Raw genomic sequence first — 25,543 nt, forward strand, 5'->3', positions numbered from 1 at the left:
AGGGAAGGAAAGGGCATGCTGTTGAATAAAGTATGTGTCAAATTTAGGTTGACATTACTCAGAACTTACTGGAAGTCACATGGATGTGAGCTGAGTTTGTTATGCTGTTGAAGAGGCTGCTGTAATTTATGTGGCCAGAATAACACCAGCCTGCTTTAGCCACCAGCAGGGCAACATGATCTAAAATAGCAGTTTTTAGCCTTTCAGCCCTTTTAACCTTTAAGCTTACTATGCTTTCATAAAATACTAAATTAACACCACAGCTAAGTGTCTCAGAGGTTTATGACTACACCAACAGTAATTCATTATGCATCTTTTCCTTAATGCTATCCAATCTTCTCAGCTTCATTGCTATACAGTATTTGTTCAGATAAAGTCCAATGTCCAGGATGACTAATTGCGGATCTGTGCTCCAGATGGTTTGATTACAGGATGTGGTTAAAGTGACTTTTCAAACATCCAGCCCAGCAGTAGAGCACTTTAAAAAAAAAAAAAAAAAAAAAGAAGTCTTGCATTTCTAGGCCACCTGACAGTCATTACATTCTCAGACTTCCTGATGTTGATGCCTGTTACATGTGCACCTGCTGTAGATGCAGTTAAGTTCTTGTGCCATGCTAGACAGTGTGATTAAAGTAGTAAATAAACTGTATGTCTACAAGATCAGCATTCAACGTAGAAGACTTGACTTTATACATAGAGTGTTTCAACTGTTAATTTTAGATTACTTTCTTGATGAAAGCAATCAGGAAAATATAAGCCATTTGCATTGCAAGTCTAATATAAACATTGTTCTGTGTTTTTCATGCCTGAATGAATTGCAGGTGTATATGTGGATCAGGAATTTATGACGATGTGGTGGATATTGTGAGGCAAATGAGTTATGCTGCTCTTACTAAACAAATAGTAATAAAAAAGCTTGAGATAATCCTAAGGTTGTAGATTTTCATCCGCCTGCTTTTTGCACTTGAAATACTTCAGTTGGTGTTAGAACAGTGATGTCAAACAGATATTTGTGGGATTAAAAAATTCGTTGTGCCAGATGCAGAATAGAATGTGTTTAATCCTTGGTGGTGGTGTGCTCACTGTTGATGGATATATATTGTGGTTTGGCTACCCTGTGCATGTCTGTATTATTTGTACTTATTAAAGCTGGGACAAAAGTCAAATGGAATTTGGTTTGCAAACAAATTTGTGGATTCACTGATAATAAAGATAGGAGGAACTGATTTTGTTATAATGTTGTGTCAAATGATGATGTAATGCCTTGTCAATATTGAGAGCTGCATCTCAACTTTGAAGACATAGTATACAACAGGAATATTGCTGCAGGAATGTCATACTAAACTTTAAAAAAATAATCTTATGATGACTGCAAAGCACTGTATACTTTGGCAGGTCTTCCTTTGCCATCAGCAAAATCATCTAAAATAAATAAATAGCATAGTATAGGCAGTAGGCAGAACTGTTAACTGAATGGGAATTTAGGACAAGTTTTCCTTTAGGTTTAAGCAGTAGTTTCTGGTAACTGAAAAAAAAATTAAAGAAAAAAAAACAAACACCAACAAACAAATGATTCCTAGTTTTGGAAGATCTTCTGGATAATCTTCAGTAAATCAGTTACAGAAGTGTTCAGTAAAGACCTTGTGCAGTTTTCACCAGAATTTAGAAGTTAATTTTGGGTCAGATTCTCTACTAAGAATAGAGGGAACAGCTCCTTTTAAAAAAGTGAAGACATACCCATTCACCCTTTCAGATAACTGATCTTTGAGTTTTCTAGGAAAATAACCAGCTTGAACTAAAACAGAATTTTTTAGCAGTTGCTGTGATCTGAAAACAAAAGTAGCCTATGCTGTAAACGTTAAGTCAGGCTTTCCAGACTGATTAATTAATGTCTACTTACACTGGACTTTGAATGTGTTTGTTTTCTAAAGCCAGTATTTTCAAAAAATTGTGCCCTGCGTTTAAGATATTAACAGGGTAATTGATTCCTAGCCATGTAATCTCATTTTTAGAACTTTGACTACGAAGCATAAAAATCCTTGGTTTGTGTTAATTGCAGAAAATGAAGTTACAAAACCTTTTTTCTTTAGGTGAAAGAACATCTACTACAGTGTACATGTATCTTAAGAGATTTGGGTAGATCTTTACAAGCTTAGCACAGCTGCTAGAAATGCCATATCAAGGTAGTTAACATGCACACCATCCTGGCTTGGTGCTAAATATCTCTTGTACTAATTATTTTTCTATGTTAAGACGGTGCACCTGCATTTGTTAGATTAAATGTAAAAGAACATGGCTATTTTTTTTTAAACAGCAAAGTAATAATATTGGTTTCTTTGTTTCCAAATTTTTATGATATAATTAATAGTAAATAGCCAATGACATTTTAGTGCTGCTTTTTGGTGTTCGGTCATTGAAAAGAAGGAAATGTAGGGAAAGGAAAGATGTATCACATTCACAGAATGCTTCAAAAGTGCTTCTTCCTTTCTGAAAGTAATTTTAATCACTTTTGTGACATGTGACCTTTCATTCCTTAATAAAATCTGAGTAGAAATTGTCACTTGCTTATGTAAAATTGTTTCTTGGTCCTCTAGGCACGTGTTAGATTTTCCCAGCTAGCATTGGCTTACTTTTTGCCTGGAGTCCAGCTACCTGAGTTATGATTATGAATATGATGAGTGAAGAAAAAAAGCTCATAATGATACATCCAACATGGAAAAAAAATAAAATACATAAAGCCTTTTTATTGCTAACAGGCTACAGAGATTCCCCTTGATTTAAGGGAGGAACATCCATTGACAGCAGTGGGCACTAGGTAACATTCTGTGTGACTGTCACCTTACATTAAGGATTGTGTATGATCCTATCTTGGCTAATAATGGATTTTGGCAGAAAAGGTACTGACTGGTAGGGGAATTGAATTGTAAAGCTTCTAAGTAACATGACCCCATTTCCCTGTATTAGATTGCATTTGGCAATCCCTGAGCATTATCAGTCAACCAGTTACTGTGCCCACTCCTTGATGATAAAGAGTAGCGTTGGTAGTAACTTTTGAAATTTTCAGAAGATGATTTCTTATTCTTGGCTACTTTAATTTAGCATATTTCACACTGAGGACTGTGGAGAATACAGCTAATTTCAGGAATACTGCAAGTGAATAGTTGAGTAGTTTGTGCATGGAATGATAAATGAATTAAATCAAGAAATTTACATTCCTGTTTTGGGATAAGTTTCTCTCTATTAAATCCAAATCTTGTTAATTGTGCTCTGGTAATTGTTCAAGCTGAGTTGATGACATTACTTGGTAGAAGAAACATTTGTATATTATGTATGTATATTCACAATTGTTTGACTCTACCTCACAAAAACTGGACTAGACCTTTTGACCAGGTTTCCTTAATTAGAGTCTTAGCCCAAATACCCTTTGTTAACACTGCATTACAAACATCTCTTTTCTTCTTCCATTCTTCAGTAGTGTTTATTTTAAGTAGTTAAAGCCTTCGGGGCTTTTTTTTTTTTTTTTTTCCTCAAGTGAAAATACATTGCTGTGTTCAGGTATTATGAAACCTGTGGGATTTTCAGACTGCCCTCACATTTTCAGTCTTGTTCAGACAATGCTAAGGAAATGAGTGTTAAAAGATTGTTTCAGTCTAATGTACAGTGTAATGTACTGGGGAGTTCCTCACTACAGGGGCTCCTTACATTTATGACTTGGTGCAGCCCCAGAGAGGTTTGATCCTGCATGTGATACACTGCTTACCTCATGAGATAGAGCAGTGCATGCAGAGCTCACACATGCTCAGATAAGAGAATGGCCAGTGTGCCTATGAATTCCTGCTCTGTATGCTCAGATGCATTATTTGGAGGTGAACAAAAGACTGCTGTGGTACAATTTGTCTGCTGCCTCTGAGACCTGGAAGGAAGTGCCAGCAGAGGCTCTTGTTTTGTGCTCGAGTTCTGTGCTAGGACAAGAATTTTGGATCAAAGAAGCCTGTAACAGTACACCCTGACTGGTGCAGCAAGAATAATACCTTCTCTTTGGTCATGCCTCTAGCATACAGAGTAGACTACTTACCTGCTTCATATCCGTTTTCATTTCCCAGTGCTTTAGTCTAATAAGCCTGCCAGTTGCATGTTGCCTTAGGGGTCAGTTCTACCTCCCACGTTACTTCTATTCTTTTGACCCATTTCTGTGATAATTTTAGAAGATTAAATGAGCTACTTTCACTGCCTGTTCTGTAGAATCTTACCTGTGGTTGAGTAATGTGCTGTTCATTAGGGAAGGGAAATGTATTCTGTACCATGGTTACTCTAACACGGCGTGGGGATCAATCTTCCCTCCTATTTACATACTGGGACCTTCACTAAGACTAACAAAATTAATGAGATGCTAAATGCAACTGACTGTAAGGGAGGAACTTACTTATGTTTGCTTTGAAATATTGACTTTCTTACACTTGAAGGTCATTTGAATGTCTTCTAAGAATTACTGAGATGCTTATTGATTTCAGGGTTTTATTGTTACGCCTGCTCCACGTCTTTTTTTTTTTTGCCCTCTGCTCTAATAACAGGTAACAAACTATGTGTTTTCTAATGGGTAGCAGCTCTTACATAAATTCATTTACAAATACAGCACGCATACAGAGAGAGGCAAGAATTCAGATACTGAGGGAGGTGGATACTCGTTAGAGGTATACCTTTATTTTGTTTGAAGTGCCCATTGCATTTTAACAACAGGAGGCAGGTGAGCTAGCTGGGGAAAAAGGAAAGCGTGCTGAGGGAGTGGGGCATGGTGGTACTACCAGATGGGGCGCTGAGGGTGCCCTTTTGGGAGATGTGTTGCCCCAAAATAATGCTCCATGTGCAGGCCTTCCTTCATGGCACGTGCCCGGGTCTGCTGGCACGGCACCAGGCCAGGAAATGAGGCCAGGCTGCAGCGCTCTGCATCGGGACCAGGCACTGCTGGCAGCCTCCCTACCGGTGTGGTTCCTAACTGTGCAGAATTAGGAATCACACCAAGCAGGCAGGCTCAGGACACCTGGCACGGGGCCGTTGTTATAGCTGCAATGGAAAAGCTAGAGCCAGAATATGGGCAGCACAAAGGGAAAACGAGTCACGGGGCTGCAAGTCAGCCTCAGTGCCTCCTACAGGTCCAAAAGGCTGCACCGTGCCAATCAGCTGGGTAAAATAGTGCCCGCCGCTCCATTTCAGTGTTACCTTCTGATGAGAAGAGAGAGCTGTTACCTGGTGCTTGTCAGTGGTGGTGGCCAGTGGAGTAAGGCAGTCATTGTATTGGCTGCTCTGTACACAGGGCCATAAATTATCTGTGCGAGCAAGGGTTTGAGGGGAGCCTGAAAATGTTTAAATGACATCCCCCTCCACCAAAATTCAAAGTCAGCTTTAGGTGGACAGGTGTATTTGCATTTAAAAGAAGCCATAAGTGGAGAAGCAATTAAGTGACAGTACGTTTTTTAAAAGGAGTCCTCTTTCTACGTATCTGTTTAGTGGTTTCTCTTAGCCATACTACATGATTGAGATTTCATGTCTAGTCCCACACTTCGCACAGAGTAAAGGCAAGGCAAATAATAAACATCTCTGTCTGATGAACAAAACTTATAATGCATCTGTGTGTGTGTTTGTGTGTTTGGATATATGCAATTTCAAATAAATAGAAGAGTCATTATCATATTGTTCAAAGCAGAGCAGATTCTTCTCAGTCACCTACTGATTTAAACACTGTAACTGGTGCTCAGTTTATGCTGGCTGGCTGCCAAACGAAAGCAATTATGTGCAATAATAGCAAAATTAAGAGGTGAGTGTTGCCGTTTTACAACAGGACATGGCAAAAACCATTTCCTTCTGTCAGCTGTATCTTGATTGAACACACAGATAGGCGTGCACGCACACACACACACGTACGCACACACATTTATACACACATTCATGTTCTTTATCGTTTGCTCTCTTTCCTGTGGGTTTTAACTTGAGGTCACTGAAACCAGAAAAGAGGAAGAGTATAGACCACAGTGTTTGAAAGCGAATGAGAATAAAGCTCTTGCTTTGTGGGAAAGAAAAAACGTGGAAAAAAAAAAAAAAAGAACAAAACGAAAAACCCCTCTCAGTTATTGTTCTGACTGTGATAATACTTTGTTTTTCTCCCACTGGCAGGTGTCCTGGTGGTAAACGTTACATGGAGGAACAAGACTTATGTGGGAACGCTGCTGGACTGCACGAAGCATGACTGGGCCCCTCCCAGGTAGGCAATCATTCTGAGTCTGTTTTTTCTCTGCTGTGTTTTTACCCTCGGTCTCTGCCCAGAGACTATGTGGACATTAATAAAAAACAAATGGATATAATTGAAAACATACAGCCATGAAATGGGTAATTCTCTTTTCCACGCTGAAAAGTGGGGACATGCGGGTGGGCATTTTTATTTCCTTTTGTTTTGTATTTTTGAGCGTGAGGGGAAATACATGGGATTCAGACAAAGGGGGAATCAATTTAAAAATACATTTCTGCGGATTTCAAAAAGCTTTCTCTTCAACTAATTAATTGGTCTTGTTTTTACCATTTTTGTTTTTTTTTTATCACATTCCCTCTGAGACTGTTACATTCTCATTTAAAAGGACATCCTTCCTTTAATGCAAATAAAGGTTTTGTTATGGGAAATGGTGTTGTTTTGGTATCTGTTCAGTTCACAGCTCCTGCTGATGACATCTGCTCTTGTTTATATATAGGTTCTGTGAATCTCCAACAAGTGACCTGGAAATGCGAGGAGGACGGGGCAGGGGAAAGAGGGCAAGGTCTGCTGCAGCTGCAGCTGTACCTGGAAATGATACGAGTTTTACCGAGTCTAGAGGACTTCAGAATAAGAATCGAGGTGGTGCTAATGGGAAGGGAAGGAGGGGCAGCCTTAACTCAAGTGGGCGCAGGACACCCCCAAACTGCGCTGTGGATGAAGTCAAAGCCAGCCCCTCATCCACAAACAAGAGAAAAAGTAAGCCTCCAATGGAGCTAGACTTGAACTCCAGTTCGGAGGACAGTAAGTGTGGAAAACGTGTTCGTACTAACTCTAGAAGCACTCCCACCACCCCACAGGGGAAACCAGAGACTACTTTTTTGGACCAAGGCTGCTCTTCTCCAGTGCTGATTGACTGTCCTCACCCCAACTGCAACAAAAAGTACAAGCACATTAATGGACTACGATACCACCAGGCTCATGCACATTTAGACCCAGAAAACAAACTGGAGTTTGAGCCTGACAGTGAAGACAAAATTTCAGACTGTGAAGAAGCTTTGAGTAATGTGGCACTTGAATGCAGTGAGCCAAGCACAAATTTGCCAGGCTTTGATCAGCTAAAAGCACCGACATCTCCTTCCTCTATCACTACCCCAGGGACCCCCAAGGGAAAAAGGGAACTGACCAGCAATGGCCCCAGTTCAGTTATCGGTTCCAAAACTGGCAAGAATTCTGGCAAAAAGAAAGGTCTGAACAGTGAATTGAACAGCCTTCCAGTAATTTCTAATATGGCAGCCACACTGGATAATTGCTCTGTAGCAGATGGCAATTTGCAAACTGAAATGCCAAAACTGGAGGCTGAAGGGCTAATAGACAAGAAGAGTATGGGTGATAAAGGCAAGAAAGCTAATAATTGCAAAGTGGATAAAAACCTTTCCAAACTGAAAACAGCCAGGCCCATTGCCCCAGCGCCAGCACCGACTCCTCCCCAGTTAATAGCTATACCTACTACAGCCTTTACAACCAGCACTACAGGGACAATACCGGGACTGCCCTCTCTAACAACTACTGTTGTTCAGGCTACACCAAAGAGCCCTCCGCTAAAACCTATTCAACCAAAGCCCACAATTATGGGAGAGCCAAGCACTGTAAACCCAGCTCTCACATCACTCAAAGACAAAAAGAAAAAGGAGAAGCGAAAGCTAAAGGACAAAGAAAGCAAAGAGACTGGAAGCCCTAAGATGGATTCTAAGCTGGGAAAGCTAGAGGATTCAAAAGGGTCTGGGAAAGATTTATCTGGACATTTTTTAAAGGACCATCTCAACAAGAATGAAGTGTTAGCTAATGGACTTTCCGAGTCTCAAGAGAGCAGGATGGCGAGTATTAAGGCTGAAGCTGATAAGGTTTACACGTTCACAGACAATGCTCCCAGCCCTTCTATAGGGAGTGCCTCCAGGATGGAATGCAGCACTTTGGTGAATGGACAATCTTCGATGGCGCCACTGCATGTGTTGACACAAAATGGTGCAGATAGCGCTGCCGCTAAAACCAACAGCCCTGCTTACTCGGATATCTCTGATGCGGCTGATGACGGTGGCTCCGACAGCCGGTCAGAGGGCATGAGGTCAAAGGCCAGCTCTCCTTCGGATATTATTTCTAATAAGGACAGTGTTGTAAAAGGACATTCTTCAACCACAGCACAATCGGCTCAAGCGAAAGAGTCCCATTCTCCCTATTACCATGGCTACGATCCTTATTATTCTCCAAGTTACATGCACTCTGGACAGGTCAGCACCCCAGCAGCTGGGAACAGCAGCACCCCACAGGGACTGAAGATCAAAAAGGAGGCTGAGGAAGAGGCTGAAAAGAAAGAGAAGGCAGAACTGTCAGATCCCAAGAAAAGTGAAAGCAGTTCCTCTAATTTGCAGCCACAACATCAGTCAGTAATAACGCAAAGACACCCTGCACTTGCTCAGTCACTTTATTATGGACAGTATGCCTATGGGCTCTATATGGACCAAAAGTCCTTAATGGCCTCTAATCCTGCTTACAGACAGCAGTATGAAAAATACTATGAGGACCAGCGACTAGCAGAACAGAAAATGGCACAAACTGGGAGGGACTGTGAAAGGAAGAATGAACCCCCCTTGAAGGAAATTGGAAAGGACGATAACAAGCAGAAAAATATTCCATCTGCTACTATTTCAAAGGCCCCTTCAACTCCAGAGTCGAGCAAAAATAACACTAAAATAGGGTCTTCAGTCCCTAACAAAGCTGAGGAGACGAGCAAATCACAGATCCTTTCCAATCACCAGCAGCAGCTTCAGTCTGACAGTTTCAAAGCCAAGCAAATGGAAAACCATCAGCTCATAAAGGAGGCTGTGGAGATGAAATCTGTTATGGACTCCATGAAGCAAACAGGAGTGGATCCAACCACGAGATTTAAACAGGTGAGATCACAGGAAATGGAACAAGAGTGTCTTGGTTTATCCTTAAATCATGGGAGATTTTGTATCTGATTCTGCTATGTTCTTCTACCTTTGCAGTCAAACAAGCTTTGCCATCCTTTTTTTTCTTGCTGGTTAGTAATGTAGTCTGTGAATAGACCAACAGACATCTCAGTTGAGCTGTTTGAAAAGAAAAAAAAAATCTAGCAAGGTGGTGACAGAACCCAGGCTTAAGACCTGAATAGACTATTTTAAATTACATGCATGAATAAAATAGAATTAGATTTCTCTTTTAGATGTAAATTGTAAGCAATTTGCTTAGTTCAGAAATGAGAAATTTCAAGCAACATAAGCAGCTTTCATTGTGAGAAGACTTAAAGTAGATTCGAAACATGGTTTGAAGTGTTTCTTTTTTTTTGTTAAATGACAGTTGGCATTTACAAAAGATGGGTGAGCTGGTTCTTTGAAGAGTTGGCTTGAAGCTCAGCTCTTTATCTTAACCCAAGGTGACCTTTTTGAAACAGTTAAGTTCCCCTTCTGTCCTCAACCAACCTCCAGCCCCTACAGACCTACACAATGGATGAAATCATCTCTCCATTGAAGTCAGTGATAGTTTTGCCATTGACTTCAGTGGAACCAGAATTTCATCCAGTGGCTCATGCTGACCTTCCTAGATGTCAGATTTCCTTCATTCCAGGCAATGTTACTGCCTCTGTGCTCTGAACTGGAGCCTCAATGCTCAATGCTTTCATGTTCTGGTGTACGGTACATCCCAGACTTCACCCTAACAGTCTGCCTTTGAAGATACAGTGGGGTCAGGTGAATGGGAGTTAGGGAGCTCTAAAGGAAGTGGGATGGTACAGGCCTGGGTAGGAGAAGATTTCTGCTGATTCAAATGATTTTTTGAACCAGACAGTCCACGCGTCAAGTTCTTATGTTTCCGTTGCATGTGCCATGAGTGTGTATCTGTTGGAGACAGTGTTTGCAATTAGCTCTTGCATATCTTGCATTAAAAAAAAACAAACAAACACACAACAAAGTCTTCCTGTTATTGTTCAATACCGATTTGATGTAGTCTGGTAAAGAACTCATCTGTTTAATTCTGTAACATGTTTATAAACTGCTCTGTGTAATGTATTAAGCAAAAATGTATTTGTGATATCCTGTATGTGTTCCCTAAACCTTGTGGTCTTGATCCTGTAAATACTTAACATGTGTAGTTTTACAAACTTAAAGTAAGACTGTCAGATGAGGAAGTCTGCCTAAATGTCTGACTTCCACTGATTCGTGAATGTTTGTAATATCAGGGACAGCACAAGCATCTTTCCAGCTAGATACATTTTTCAAGTTCATTGTTCCAGGTAATCTAAGAGTTCTGGCATATCATTAGGCAGCTTTAATTTTGTGGTTCACAGATATTTTTTGCTCTCTAGTGGGAAAATATCTCTGTGGGCTTTAATTAAAATGTTTTATGAACAGTGTGGTCTCAGAACTTCGATACAATGCATATGTATTTCATGATTAAACTAGTTAAAGGCATGAAGAAGGATAGAAGATGAAGAAATTGAATTAAATTTTGATAATAGCCTTTTGCTCTTTCATGGGAATGTTGGTTTGACTTTGAGCTCAAGGCACCCTGTAGCAAGCAAACCTCTCCTCTGTGTAATACAGTTATGTTATTAAAACAGCTATTAAAAGTACATTAACTGAAATATGGGAATATCAATAATAATTTTATTTCAGTATATAAGTTCAGAAAAAAAAAAATGTTTTCTCCTCCATATTAGGATCCAGATTCACGAACATGGCATCATTATGTCTATCAGCCCAAATACCTTGATCAGCAAAAATCAGAAGAACTTGATCGTGAGAAAAAGTTAAAAGAAGACAGCCCTAGAAAAACACCTAACAAGGAAAGTTCCCTGCCTAACCTTCCTGTCTCGTTAGCAAGCATTAAAGAGGAGCCTAAAGAGGTCAAGCGTTCTGATTCTCAATCAGTGGATGAGAGCAAGATAAAAAACGATGATCGAAAGACTCCTGTAAATTGGAAGGACTCTCGGGGTGCTAGAGTAGCAGTTTCCTCACCAATGAGTCAGCATCAGTCATATATCCAGTACTTGCATGCTTATCCTTATCCACAGATGTACGATCCCAACCATCCAGCCTATCGTGCAGTCTCTCCTGTCCTAATGCACAGCTATCCTGGTATGTATTCTGAAATTTGCCTTGTACACTAGTTAAGATTTACACGCTCAAAGTGCAGTAAAGCTTGCATTTTACTATTTCTATTAGTAGCTTGAGTAAATTAGAAGCTTTGTGGGTGACATTTGTATTGCTTCTGCTTCCACTAGGTAAAGTTCTGTAGATGAAACTGATTTAATACAAGATGTTCCTTTTATGAACTGTCACCATTTCCAGCCAGAGTTTCCCCAACCCTTGACAGTCTGCTATTGCTGTTAGACTGACAGATAGTTTATTGCCTATAAAAATATTCTAAGCACTTACTGTCAGAACCATTATAGTTACTATTCCTTTCACTTAAAGAGGACCCATAAATGTCTGAAATGGCTATCAGCTCAACCCTCTTTATAGCCTCCATTCATCAGTGTAAAGTAGGTTTAAAAAAAAAAAAAAAAGAAGCAAAGATACCATTTGATAGTCACATGATTCATTTTTGATGTTACCCCCTGTCCTGGTATCCCTTCCTCCTACCTCTCTATATCCAAAATATGAAAACAGTAACTTGATGTGCTATTTATTGTTTACCTACAGGGGCCTATCTCTCTCCAGGATTTCATTACCCAGTTTACGGGAAGATGTCAGGGAGAGAAGAGGCAGAGAAAGTCAATACCAGCCCGAGCATCAACGCAAAATCAACCACTGAGTCCAAAGCACTGGATTTGCTCCAGCAGCATGCCAACCAGTATCGCAGCAAGTCCCCTGTTGTAAGGCTTCATCTGTTGTTACCAAGGAGCAGTACTTTTGGGGAGGGGTAAAGAGCACAATTTTAAGAAGCACACAGTCGGACATCAGGCTTCGAATGCATGATGCTTCTTTAGAGTATTGCTTAAAATAAAACCAATTTAAAGTCACAGTGCTTCTGTGGCAAATTGGAAGTGACACATATAACAGGGTTCTGTGCTCAGGGTCTTTCTGACTTAAATGAATGGACTCGTATAGAAACCAAGATCCAGAGGTACCTCCTGGTGCACGGTTTATTGCAGTTAATAATTATTTCCTGTTTGGAAACAGATAATGAAATGAGAAGATGGGCTGTGGGATCTCATAATATCAATTTGCTGTATTTACCATGAAGCTGGTGAAGCCGTATTTCCAAATAGCTCATTACAAGCTCCAATTTCTGAAGATTTCCGTGTTAGCACAAACACTGCTATGTCACTTCCAGAAAAATTGGTGCTGGTTTTAACTGTGAGCAAGTCACTGACTGATTCTATTTTTGAAAGGGCTTTCTAGCTATTCAGGCAGGCTTGATCCCCTGAGTGCTTTAAAGAGGGCTGAGGATTCATTTACATCAGCTCTCAGCAGCTTAAATAGGTTGTTCAGGCATTGGCAAGTCAGCCAAGCATAAGGGTGCCCAAAACTAGAGGTCAGCAAGGTGGAAGCCTTCATGCTGCAGTGTGTTGCTTCGAAATTTCTGCTCATAGAAAGTCTTCCATTAGTCAGAGACACAAGCTTTAGATTAGAAACAAATGCAAATAAAATGTTATATAAACTTCTTCATCAGAAAAAAAAAGCTTCATCATTTGAATGTCATTGCCACATAATATTGGTGAGTGTGTTTTTGTTGAGATTTTATCCTTTTTAAAGAAAAAGTCTTATATCAGTTTGCTTTCACCTTTTATTGCCAGCCCGTGGAAAAATCAGCAGCTGAGCGTGAACGGGAAGCAGAAAGGGAAAGAGACCGTCATTCTCCTTTTAGCCAGCGACATCTCCATACACACCATCACACACATGTTGGGATGGGTTACCCACTTATACCTGGACAGTATGACCCATTTCAAGGTGAGCAGAAGAAGGTTTCCAGTGATGGCATTAGCTCACCATGTGAAGTCATTACCTTGACATTGCAAGTCATACCTACATGAAGCATTTTGAATCCCCTTGTTAAATCAGAAATGCTTTACCTTTAGGAAGAAGGCTTTGAAACTCACAGTGAGGGCTAACAGCAAATAGATAACTTCATGCCTGAGAAATACTAAGTTTTGTTAGCAAAGCTGGGTTTTAGAACATTAGTGAAGATGTAACAGTTAGGCTGTCATTCACATGAATGTTTTGATTCCTACTGCAGACTGACATTAACTGGCTGAAAGGCAGTGAAAAACAAACCAAACAACCTTGGTTTTGTATAATTAGAGTTGTGTAAGGAATGGAAGAAATATAGCAAAGACAGAAGCGTTTGATAATGAGCATATTTTACGTACAAGGCATTGGAGTCACAAGGGCTTGCGTGTGTTATAATTTGATTGTCTGAAAGAGAACTCTTTGTATTTTTGCAAATGCAGTGCACAAAGTTGCAGTCAGGGAAAAGCAGCACAGTAAGACACGATTCATTCTCCCTAGGTTTTATACCAGTCTTTGACTGTTTTTCACTAAGCCTGGATTCTAGCTAAATTAAAAGGAGGTTTCCTCCCATGCAGCAAAGTACGTGCTATCACAATTGCTGGCTAAAATGACATTAATTCATTATGTTCACTTGGTGCCTCAGCAGCTATTTTTCCTGTGTAAAAGTCTTGAAATTTCTCAGTTTGATTCAGTGATTCCATATGGCTATGGGATGCATTATGCTTGTTCAGTAGGAAAACTGTAAAAATGATAAGTTATTATGAAAGTATTGTATTCTGAGCAGCTGGCATGTCGTTTCTGTAATTCACTGTGACTTTTGATTCTTGTTGTTTCCTGGTACCTATTACTTCTGCTGAGCTTCCTATTCAGGAATTCATACAAACCATTTAGCAGCATGCAGTGCAGTACTTGGAAAGGAATACAATCAGTAGGAATGCTGTATTTTCTTGTAAAATATCTATCAAGGACAGTTTGGTATACTATAAGAAGCCAAGTTGATTATACTGGGTAGATTTCCTTAATACTGTTGCCCAAAACATTTGCCATTCGTGTAGTGTTACACACGCACACACACACATTTTCAGATGGTGGTTTTTTGTTTGTTTGTTTATCTGTTTGTCTTGGAGATGCTTCCTACCATTTCTCACAAAAATGCATTAAATCCAGAAGTACATCAACATTCCTTCTTTCTTCTTCCCTCAGGATTGACCTCTGCTGCCCTTGTTGCCACTCAGCAGGTGGCTGCGCAGGCATCTGCAACTGGTATGTTTCCTGCACAAAGAAGGTAAATAGCCACTAAATCTTAAGTTACTTTTTTTTAACATAGAGAGGAGAAAGCAAATAATAAATTTTACAACCTCTGTTGGTCTAAAGTTCCTTGTGTGATGTAGTTTTTAAGGAGGAAGGACTTGGCTGGGACTTTGGGATAATCATAGTTTTATTCTCTTTAAGTTTCTCACAGTTTTTTCATATTCTCATAGTTTTCTCATATTCTCATAGTTTTCTTCTCTTCATTTTGTCATGTTGCGTCTTTTAATTGTAACATAGATCATGAACAGGGAGCAAGTAGTCTGCCTTCTGAGATTTTACATAGACTATAAGTGTTGGTATTATTAAGGTAAAATGAAATTTTGTGAAATTGTAAGTTGTGGTTTTTCGTTTGTTTGTTTATTGTAATTTTTAAAGGGTTTTAAATGTAGTATTCAATCAGATCCATTGTATTAGATCCAGGAAAAATTAAGAGTTTATCTAATCTGCAAGTCTGCCTGGTTTGCTGATTTTACTGTCAGAGAGGTTTGCTTGGGTATCCATTAAAGATTATATAATTTTAAAGTTACATACCAGTACTGTACTCTCGCCTCTCAGGCATTTACTAGGTAGAAGTTACTTCAGTAGAAGTAACCCTCTAACTGTTATCCTTATCCTTCAAGAGGAAAGAGACTCTTGTGTATAATAATGATCCCATTTCAACTGAAAATCCCAAAACGCCTTTAACAGTAGGGTCTTTCTCATTACTGCCATGTTAAGTCTTGGAGTTTGATGTACTAGGTAGTACTATAAAGTTCTGTGGTTATGGATGTCTTTCTGAATGCTGACTCTGAAAACAAGTGGCCATGTAAGGCTCTCACCTGGAATTACTCGAATGAGAAGGGTTTCTACTTCTGAGAGAGGTGATGCATGCTAGGGTTTCAGAGCCCAGGAGATGGATCTCGGCACATGTTACTCGCGAGTATGTTGTTCCTGGCAGGGGAGGGAAAAGGACGTGGCTTAGATGTCTTTCCTGCTTGGGTTTGAGAGCACTGTGCAGGTCTCATTTCACAGTGTTTGTCCAAGGTGCAGAAAACATTAGGAAAAGAGGACACCGCATACTAAAACATTCTTCTTTCTCTTTTCAGAGAATGATGAGTTTGGAGATGTACATTGTCATGTGACTGGATCACATGAGGAAGCGCTTTATTACAGACATCAGTTCCATGGTGTTAATTTGAAATGCCTTAATGGCAGGCAAAAACCAGTCATTTCATTTTTGTAAATTGCAGATTTTATCACAGAGTAACAAATGTTGCTGTAATTAGACTTCTGTTTTTATATATATATATGCGTATATATATATACATATATATATAAAAATATATATATATTCTTTACTTTTTTTGTATCAATAACCAGGCTCGCACACAGGGTCTGCTGCTAAGTTGCAAACCACATAGTAAAAGGAGAAATGTATTTGTCATGTTTAGAAAGTGTTAACCGCAAAAGGTTGTTTGTTTCTTTCTCTTTTTTTTTCTTTTTTTTTTTTTCTTTCAAGTTGTAAATAAATAATGTTATGTATCAGTGTGCCTGAACCTTGCGTACCCTTCTGATATTTCCCACAAGCTCTCAGAGAGGCTAACTGTGATGACACTTTGGTACAATGTAGATGTCTATTTGGTGGCTCCTATTAAGATGCATCAGTGTAAAATGTTACTGTATTCACTGTTTCATTGTAATTGTGTATTGTGAAAAATATACCTTTGGAAGGCATGGGGATCTTAGTACCACAAAAACTGTGTTGTACATAATGTAAAATTTTTAAATGGAAAATAATGAGCATCTGTGAATAATGAAATGTCTTTTTTGATAATCTTGAATGGCAGATAACCAATAGCCTGCATAACAGAAGACATCTGTGATTGTTCTATTACTTGAATAGTCCTGCAGTCTTTTTTTTAATGTTTACAATTATCCAGTTTTAGAAGAGAGACTTTAATGCCATTGCCTGGTTACTTGTTTTATGCTGTAATCTAGTTTATTTTATGTAAAATGTATATTGAATGCTTTCATTTTTATACCTGCCTTAAATAATTTGGCAATCAGAATAAAGAAAAAAAGTTGTTTTTGTACTTTCTTGGTGTCTATGGGCCACTTTGAAAGATGTGTCGTAGGTGTAGATAGCAGAGCCTGAAGCTGCCACTCCACTGCTGGTCTGTCTCAGAAGTGCTCCCTGGGGCTCAGTTACCAGTGTGCCCCTGCAGCGATCCTCTGCCTGCCCTGTCGGGCCCGCAGTGCTCTCCTCTCCCAGGGCCTATGCGGGACCCAAGCCAGGTGATAGCGCTGGACCTCTTTCTGCTGACCCCAGTAGGCTTGGAAAAGGCCCATAGTAGCCTCGGGTGATATTAGAGGTACTCCAAAAGGCATTAGAGATTTGCCTTTTTTAGCACAGCTCTGTGTACTATAAATTACAGGTGATTTTTTTTTTGTTATATCTGTATTGCACCCCCCCAAATGAATAGATGCACAAAAACTGAGGACATGTAGAGCAAAAGAAAAAGGCCATTGCTGTGCTTAACCATTGGTACTTGTATTACCACAAAATAAATATTTTTTGTGGCTATACCACCTGGTTTGTTTAATTGCACTAAACACAGTACACAGTAATATGAAAACACTAATTATGACTTGAAAAAAGTCAGATTTACTGGTCAGGTTTTTGAGGCTTTAACTTCTATCCTTTCCTACGTATCCCAGTTATATTAGTAGTCAAAACTGTTTTTTAAAGTTTTACTGTTTTGTTTTTTTTGGCAGGGTGAATTACTAGAAGTTAGAGCTTGTTTATGAAGTCGGTTCCGTTTCTCCTGCCTTGTGAATACTTAATGCAGAAGGATGAATTAAAGATTCCCAGCAGACAAGCACACTTGGACTTTTTATATTACTATGATGAATCTGCCATTCATATTGGTATAATTGTTTTATTTTTATAGGCATAAAATAAGTTCCCATAGTGACTAGTAATAAGGTTTATTGATTTTTACTACACATTATTCATCTATGGCTTACTCCTATCATCTTGTTCTGAACACGTTCAGAAGTTTCACAGTGGTGACATACTACGAATTAACTTCATCAAAAATGGGAAGGAAGAGGTGTTTTTTTGTTTTTTGTTTTTGTTTTTTTTTTTGTGGATGGGGATATTGTGAATGCAGAACTCCTGAAAAATAAGTGCCTTATTACTTCTATATTAAAAACTTAGACGTTTTTTGTATTGAAATGTACCATTGATTTCTTTTCAGTCTAGACCATTAATGCTTCTGCAGCAAAACAGATCTTATAAATTCACACTATTGGTGATTTTGATTTAGTGTGGTTTAATATAGTGTTGTAAGTAACTGGAATGAATTACTCTGATTGATACGGGGTAAGCAGCAGTTAAAATTATAATTAATGTTATAACTTTATTATATCCTTGAAATTTGTAAGAGAGGCTAACAGGCATTGCCATTTATTGTCTTCCTCCACTTAAGGTTATTCTTTTCCCTCTGTCTTCATAACTTTCCTTTTAATTTAGCACTTGCCATGCTGACCTCCTTAAAGGCTGTGCAGCTGGCTCAATAACTCCCCAAAGCCAAAAGATATCCATCTGCATGTCCAAGTTTGACATGCAGCTGCTGTAATCATTTCATCCTTGTGTATCCAAAGGATGAGCAAACTGAAGCAGCAGTATGAGGAAGACAATTTATAAACCTGGGAACTTAGGGCTACAGAAGCTGGTCACTGGAAGGGGGCAGCTGAAGCAGCATGGTACAGATGTATCTGTGCTGTTGTTTTCCACAGGCAGGGCTTGTGCTCCTTGTGACCTCCAGCTAACACCCTTACCACTCTGCTCTGCTAGCAGCTGCAGTCAGTGACCCTGTTCTATCTTTCACTCGGGTGTTGCCAGCTGTCTCGTAGAGGTGAACAAGGGCTTTAGTATTACAGTGACTTCTGTGAGTTTCTAACCTGTCCATGGCATGCAGTTAGAGGAAAGAAAAGTCTGTCAGTGGGAGCCTATCAACACACCAACCCAAAACCCCAGCCAGGGAGTTATTGCCTGTGGTGCTTGCACTGGGAGGAAAACAGATGTGAATGGAGAGGGCTTGGTTGGTTGGTTTGTTGGTTTGATTAATCTTACAGGTCTAGACGCTCAGATAAGACAAGGGTCTAACTGACTGTGTTGGGTGACTAGCAGGGCTAGACGGGAACCATTGAAAGTGGAGCCCAGTTGAAACATTTTTCCAGTTTCATATTTTTAGATTCCCTGGTCACTTTAGTGAACACCTAAGAACTCATAGAGCTAATTCTGTGCCATCTCATCCCCTCCTTTGCTTCTGAAGGGTGTGTTGGTTGGATGTAATCATCGGGTCATTAAGTCTCTGACAATTGCTGGCAGTGCATGTGCTTTCAGAGGATATAAGATGAGAGAATCTGTTAATACATCCTAAAATACACCAGGTATCACTGATAGCACAAAAAATGGCATAAACAACACCATGGTGCCCTTCTGCAATTCTCCACCCTGTCTGTTTTCACGGAAGGAGTGGGAGAGTTGTGCAAGGAATCTAGTGCTTATTTCCTTCTGGCATCATGGTCTTGCACTCTTATCACAACTACAGATGTACCGTCCTCATTCTGCAATAAAATCTCATTCTAATACTTGCTTGCCATTCTCTCTTACTCCTCTTTCTCTCCACATCTCTCTCCTTCTCTCCCCTTCACCTTATTTGGCCACTTAATAAGTCCTCTAGCTTACTTCCATTTGATATCATCAAAACTTACTTGTTCTATCTGTGCAGCTAAAATCCTTCTGCATACATTTGCAATCTCAGCTCTTCATTAGTATCTGATCTTTTATTTTATCATGTTCCCTTCTTTGACCTTTTTTTTTTTTCTTTTCTGTTTTATGCTGTGTTAATGTAGCCTGTCTCTTCAGTATAAAGTGTTTGGGACACAAAACATGCTTCACTTCAAATTCCCACAATGTAGGTCATATGGTCATATGTATAGCTCTTTCTGAGTAATAGCAATGGATGCTTCTAACATCAGGTAGATGATAGTACAAGATGTCATGAGTAGTTAGAGCAGACCATTACTAACAAGGAGCTTAAGATAACTGACAAAAGACTTTATGGTTTTGAGAGCTATGTTAAAACCATTACTGCCTCGAAAACTGGGAATGATATCAAGCCTATATAGGAAGTCTAAAGCTTCCTTGAATCAGAGAGAACTGGAGGTACATAGTCATTACTTAATGAGCCAGCTTTGCTCTACTTTAGAGAAAGACGTGTTTTCTTCATTTGTTTCAGTCTTAACCTTTACCTAGCTTTCTGTATTAAATGCTCTACAGCATTACCATGAACTACAGTTTTTCTTGATGTAGGTTTTTAATTAGGTCAATATTGTCTAAACTCAGAAAGTCAGATAGCTTTTTTTTTTTTTTTTTTTTTTTGAGGAAGTCCTACTTGTTACTTTTATCTAGAAATACATGATGATTTAATTCAAGTGTACATTTGAATTTTGGTAGCAGAATAATCTATCCACTTCAGTTTAATGTGGAAAAAACCCTAGGTCTTGATTTGTATTGTTTTCATTATTCTCTTTGTCCCTTTCTTTAGAGCACAAGCTTTAAAAGATACTCTTTTTTTACAGAAAGTGGAAAACAAAAGAAGTCTAATAACTTGTGTGTTTCAGCTCATATTCAGGATGTCTTTACTTACCCAGTAAACATTCTGCTTTACCAGAGAGCATGGAAAGTCCTTTCTGGCATACCCACTGTTTACTAGCTGAATCTGTTTCATTTTGAGGAATGGGAAAGCTTTTCAAAGACACTATTTATTCACTTCCTTAACCATTTCTGTAAGGAATTTTAATGCCTATAGAATACCATTTAAATCCTCATGGTGTCTGTTAGTAATTTTAAGCAGCACATGCTAAATAGCACTCTCAACCTCAGTGGCAACTCTGAAACTTCTTGTCTAGGCTGATAAATTAACAAACTTAGGATTTCACAAAGGTAATTATTACTTGCTACCTGACAATATTTATCAAGCAGAAAATTTGTTATTCTCCACCATAATAAAGAAAAATGCTCTGGGGACTTTGAATACATATGTTGTTATAGACAAATGAACTGCTATAAAACGAAGCCAGTACCTGTAGTAATGTTTTGGTAGCTTTGTAGTAGTTTCAGTAGCGTTGTGAAGTATTTTGGGGTGGTATAATGGTGTATGTTAGTTACATGATTTCTGTTGTTCGAGTTTGCTGATGGTAAAACAGTGCTTATTTATAGCTTTCAGCATAATACTTCAGAATTTCTTTATGAAACTGAATGGTACAGCAGTGCCTGATGGAGGGAAAAAAAAAAAAAAAAAAAAAACGAATCAGGAAGCAAAGATTCTCTGAAAGCTCGTTTAAACCCTAAACACAAGAGACTAATTTTAAGGTATACATCTTGACGGGCAGAGTAAATGGTTGTAGTTCCTGGCTGAGGAGGGTGTGATGAGACCAGGATGGCCCCAGGGGAACCCCTGCTGCTGGCCATACCCTGGCAGTGGTGAACAAGGACGTGTAGTTGCTGTTGGACTTGGTTTGGGGCTGTTTCTAATAGAAGGATATGCAGGAAATGTGCTTCAGTCAGACCCTCGTTAATATTTTCTTAATTAGTCAAAAGAAAGTTGAAAGAGGAATTTTGCGTGTGTGTTTCAAGTCAGACTCTTTACAGAACAGTGGAAATGAGGTGGGATAAAAAGCCCCAGAGTTTTCTGATTGAAGAACTTCTTATGTAGTTAACAGGCTGCAATGAAAAAAAAAAAAGTTCCTCTTTTTCTTTGCATTTTTTCTGATTTTCTGTTATATAAACTTGAGTCCACAAGACACTAGAAAAAACTTGAGGGGAGAGGGGAAAATTTTCCTCTCCATATCCAGCACAGGTGACTGAAAGGGATAAGCTTTGCAGTTAGCTTTAACAGGAGCTGGCCTTTAATATGTGTGCTCAAATTGGGTAGCTTCCTTGTCAGAACCAGTTTCTCCTTGATAAGTCTCTATTCAGCGCTGCTGGTCGCTTCAAAAACCTGACTCTACCTTCTTCCTTTGGGTCTCTGTGTTCCACAGGAGACAGTGGGAAGAAGCAGATCAAGGGGCTAGATGGACTGCAGGAAGGGCTGACGGTTCTGCTATTCCATTGCTTATGCATGCCAGAGCAAGGCTTTTTAATGGCCTTTTCTTCACACCTTTCCCCACCTCCATCTCCACATCAGTTTAAATGCTCACAGAGATGAGCCTGATCAAGCCACTGATTTTTAAGCAGAGCTCCATACAGAAAAGGTCATTGAAATGTCAATGATACAATATGTCTCCCCATGCCATGCTTTGAAACGTAACAATTTAGTACCAGGCTTTGCCTCAAGTGTCTGCTGAGCCCTTTCATGATCATTCTGCTTTCAAATAATCTGGCTTCCTTTAACAGAGAATTTGCCAAATGCTCAGCCTCTGTAGCTGTCTTGTGATTTCATTGAATTCAGATGGCCAGTTTCCATTTTACATACTGTGGTGGTTTAACGCCAGTGGAGAGCTCAGTACCAACACACCACTCTCTCACTCCTCAGAAGGGGTGTTGGAGGAAATTTGATGAAAAAAGGTTCATAAGTTGAGATAAGGACAGGAAGATCACTCCCAAATTACCATCATGGGCAAAACAGGCTCAGCATAAGGAAGATTAATGTAATTTATTGCCAACTAATAACAGACTACTGCAAGGAGGACTAAAACTAAAAAAAACTCCCCCTGATTCACCTTCTTCCACCTCCTCCCCCCAAACAGTGCAGGAAAATGAGGAATGGGGGCTGCGGTCAGTCCCTGACACTTGGTCTCTGCCGCTCCTTCATGGTCCCTCTCTGCCCCTGACCCCCATGGGGTCCCTCCCAGGGATGCCGTCCTTCCCCAACTGAGCCTGGGGGCTGCCCACAGGCAGCAGCTCTTCAAGCACTGCTCCCACACGGCTCCGTCCCACGGGGTCCATCCATGCCTCAGGAGCAAACTGCTCCAGCACGGGTCCCCCACTGGTGGGGGCAGCTCCCCCCAGACTCCCTGCTCCACGTGGGCTCCTCTCCACGGGCTGCAGCTCCGGCCCGGGGCCTGCTCCTGCAGGGGCTCTCCATGGGCCGCAGCCTCCTCCAGGCCACATCCACCTGCTCCACCGGGGGCTCCTCCACCCATGGGGGGGCTGCAGCGTGGAGATCTGCTCCATGGGGGACCCATGGGCTGCAGGGGGACAGCCTGCTCCACCAGGGGCCTCTCCCTGCACAGGTTGCAAGGGAACTGCTGCTGCCTGCCTGCAGCACCTCCTGTCCTGACCTTGGTGTCTGCAACGCTGGTTCTCCCCCTTCTCTGTCAGCTACTGTTGCCCAGCAGATTTTTTCCCTTTCTTCAATCTGCTCTCACAGAGGCCCAAGCAACGTTGCTCATTGGCTTGGCTCTGGCCCATGGCCGGTCCCTTTTGGAGCAGCTGGAGCTGGCTCTGCTCTGACATGGGGCAGCTGCTGGGCTTTGCTCCCAGAGGCCACCCCTGCAGCTGCCCTGCTATCAAAACTTTGCCATGTCAGCCCAATATATCTGTCAAGTCTGTCCCCAGCTTTGCTATAGCAAGTTACTGCTCTAAAGAACCAAGGTGCGGATGAAACTATCATATAAGAAAACACCAAAAATCACAGGAAAGAGATCTCTGTCTTTTATGCTAGAGTACCTCTCATTAGTTCCAGGTGAGTTCTGCTGTTACAACTCAGATAAGGATTTGGGACCTTGAGACAGATCAATAATTGCTTCTCATTATAGGTCTTTATTTCTTCCTTGAGTATATACACGTGCAAGTCCACTCGGATGTTTATGTACTATCTCCTTCATTAAAGGGTCATGTATAAATAACACATGCATTATTTGATATTAATTTTCTTATGGTTTTCTTTTTAAGCCCATTGGCAATAAAATAGTTCTCTAGGTTAGTAATAACTGCTCAAATTTGGCCTTTTATCTCTGCACCTGATCATGAGCTTTTAAAAATGTCTCACTTATAAGTGGATTTGCTTTCCTGAGTGATGGATGTACCAAAATTCAGTATTGTTAAAGAAGAGCAGCGCACATGTCTGTGCATTGGGCTGGTAGATCATTAAACATATATAAAGAAACAGGAGGGAATCACTAAAACTGGCCCTGATGTGTAGGAAGGACAGGACTGACATAAAAGTGACCCAACTGAAAACTTCTCAGTCTGCCCTACAGACTCCCATGGTAAACTTTGTACTGGAACAGGGATTTGGATAGTCACAAGTCCAGCAGGGTCACCCAAGCAGCACAGGGAACAGTGAGTGGCATTGCACAAGTCACCTGAGCAAGCACAGGTGAGCACCAAGGGTGTAGAGAGCAAATGCTGATACCAAGGGCTGCAATGCCTCATAGTAAAGCATTGGCACTGGACAGGCAGATCTTTTTTATGTAACTAATGTGGATCAAGCACCCTCAGAGCCAATCTGACTCTTGTAAAGTGCTCAGGCACCCGCTGCAGGCTCATATTTTACTGGCTCTTGAGCTGCCGTCTCAGTACACTTTGTTTTCTTCAGTGGTACAGGTCTGCAGCATCAAGAGATGTGGTATTTATCTCAAGAGTGGTGAGGGTTATTAAGTCCAAACAATGTACAGAAAATGAGACAAGATAAAGCATGAGGTAACCTCAGAGCTCAAGCTTGGCCATGACAGCTTTGTCTTTAGAAGGCACTACACCTGTCATGTTACAAACAGGCAACTCCCCTCTCTCAGAGGAAGATGATTTCACTTGTTTTCCAGCTGCTTTACAGCAAGAACCAGTCTTTTCTGTCTGCCATATGAAGACAGGAGTTCCTCTTTTATAGAGAGAAAGAACTTTATCACAGAGGAGAACATTATCAGCCAGGAGACCTATCTGTCAAACCAGAAGTGTGTTTGTCCGTTTGCACTTCCTGTCATGGCAGTAAGTTGAAAACTTTGGTACTATTCTCTGTGTTTTCTTGTTAAGTAGATCTAATTCTTATATTTTTGGGGGACCCGGGAAATGGCAGTATTAGATTACTAGCCACCAGTACAAAGGACCTGTATTTTTCCTCATTAATTGGCTGATAAACATTTGAGAATCCATCCAGAGTATTTTTCTCTCTAAGAAGTGTATTTCCGTAATGAGACATGATAGTTTTGATCTTACTAGACGCTTTTGTTTTGGCTGCTACATTTTTGGACAATTAGGACTTCAGCATGCAGCATTAAAGGAGGCCTCAGCTGAATCTTCAAAATTAATATTAGACTTTCGTATTATTTATCATAACATTTGACAAAGCGAGGCTTTTTTTAGTGGTGCCCAGTAGCAAGACAGGGGGCAATGGGCACAAACTGAAGCACAGGAGGAAACACTCCTTTGGTGTATGTGTGACTGAGTACAGGTTGCCTAGGGAGGCTCTGGAGACTCCCCCCTTGGAGATACTCTAAAGCTGCTGTCTGTAGTCCTGGGCAAGCAGTTCTAGGTGTCCCTGCCTGAGCTGGGGAGTTGAACCAGATGCCTCCAGAGGTCCCTGCCAACCTCAACACTTCTTGTGATATTGTGATTAAGTGCCATGTATATTTAGTAACGTTTTGTTTTGTTTTGAGATCTTGTTCATGTGAAAAGGAGAAAAAAGTTTCAAGGTGTTCAACTTCCACATTTTTCCCCCTATTTCTTTAAAAAGACAAAATGCATTCACAGGCCATCCAGATTCTTGGCAGCATCTGGTACCAGATACAAAGGAAAAGAAATTTCAGCCCAGGTCATTGGTTTCAAAGAGTTATCTATCAATGCAGTTACCCCTGTAACTTGCACTAAAGCTCTTTTGACTAGTGTATGGATGAGCATTGAAAATCTCTGTATGTGACATCTGTAAAGCAAACACGACACTGGTTTCAGGAGAAGGTCTATCAGGGCATTTAT

At 40.3% G+C, this 25,543-nt stretch overlaps 1 protein-coding gene across 9 annotated transcripts in view; it reads left to right on the forward strand.

Annotated features, from left to right (window-relative positions):
* ZNF608 (zinc finger protein 608) overlaps positions 1-25,543 on the forward strand; it is a 97,994-nt gene that overhangs the window by 65,759 nt on the left and 6,692 nt on the right. For 7 of the 9 annotated variants that reach the window (XR_011091010.1, XR_011091012.1, XR_011091011.1 and 4 more), the window contains 7 exons: positions 6,169-6,256; positions 6,738-9,189; positions 10,974-11,391; positions 11,959-12,131; positions 13,056-13,209; positions 14,473-14,554; positions 17,335-24,559. Coding sequence is in view for 2 of the 9 variants with exons in the window: in XM_068665878.1 (XP_068521979.1) it covers positions 6,169-6,256; positions 6,738-9,189; positions 10,974-11,391; positions 11,959-12,131; positions 13,056-13,209; positions 14,473-14,554; positions 15,666-15,672 (3,374 nt within the window). In the remaining 7 variants the exon portion in view is untranslated. Of the gene's footprint in view, positions 1-6,168; positions 6,257-6,737; positions 9,190-10,973; positions 11,392-11,958; positions 12,132-13,055; positions 13,210-14,472; positions 14,559-15,665; positions 16,653-17,334; positions 24,560-25,543 lie in introns of those variants that run through there. The other 2 variants (XM_068665878.1, XM_068665879.1) reach the window with 2 other exon arrangements.

This window comes from Anas acuta, chromosome Z, assembly GCF_963932015.1.
Source record: "Anas acuta chromosome Z, bAnaAcu1.1, whole genome shotgun sequence".
In the NCBI taxonomy this organism is placed as follows: Eukaryota; Metazoa; Chordata; class Aves; order Anseriformes; family Anatidae; genus Anas; species Anas acuta.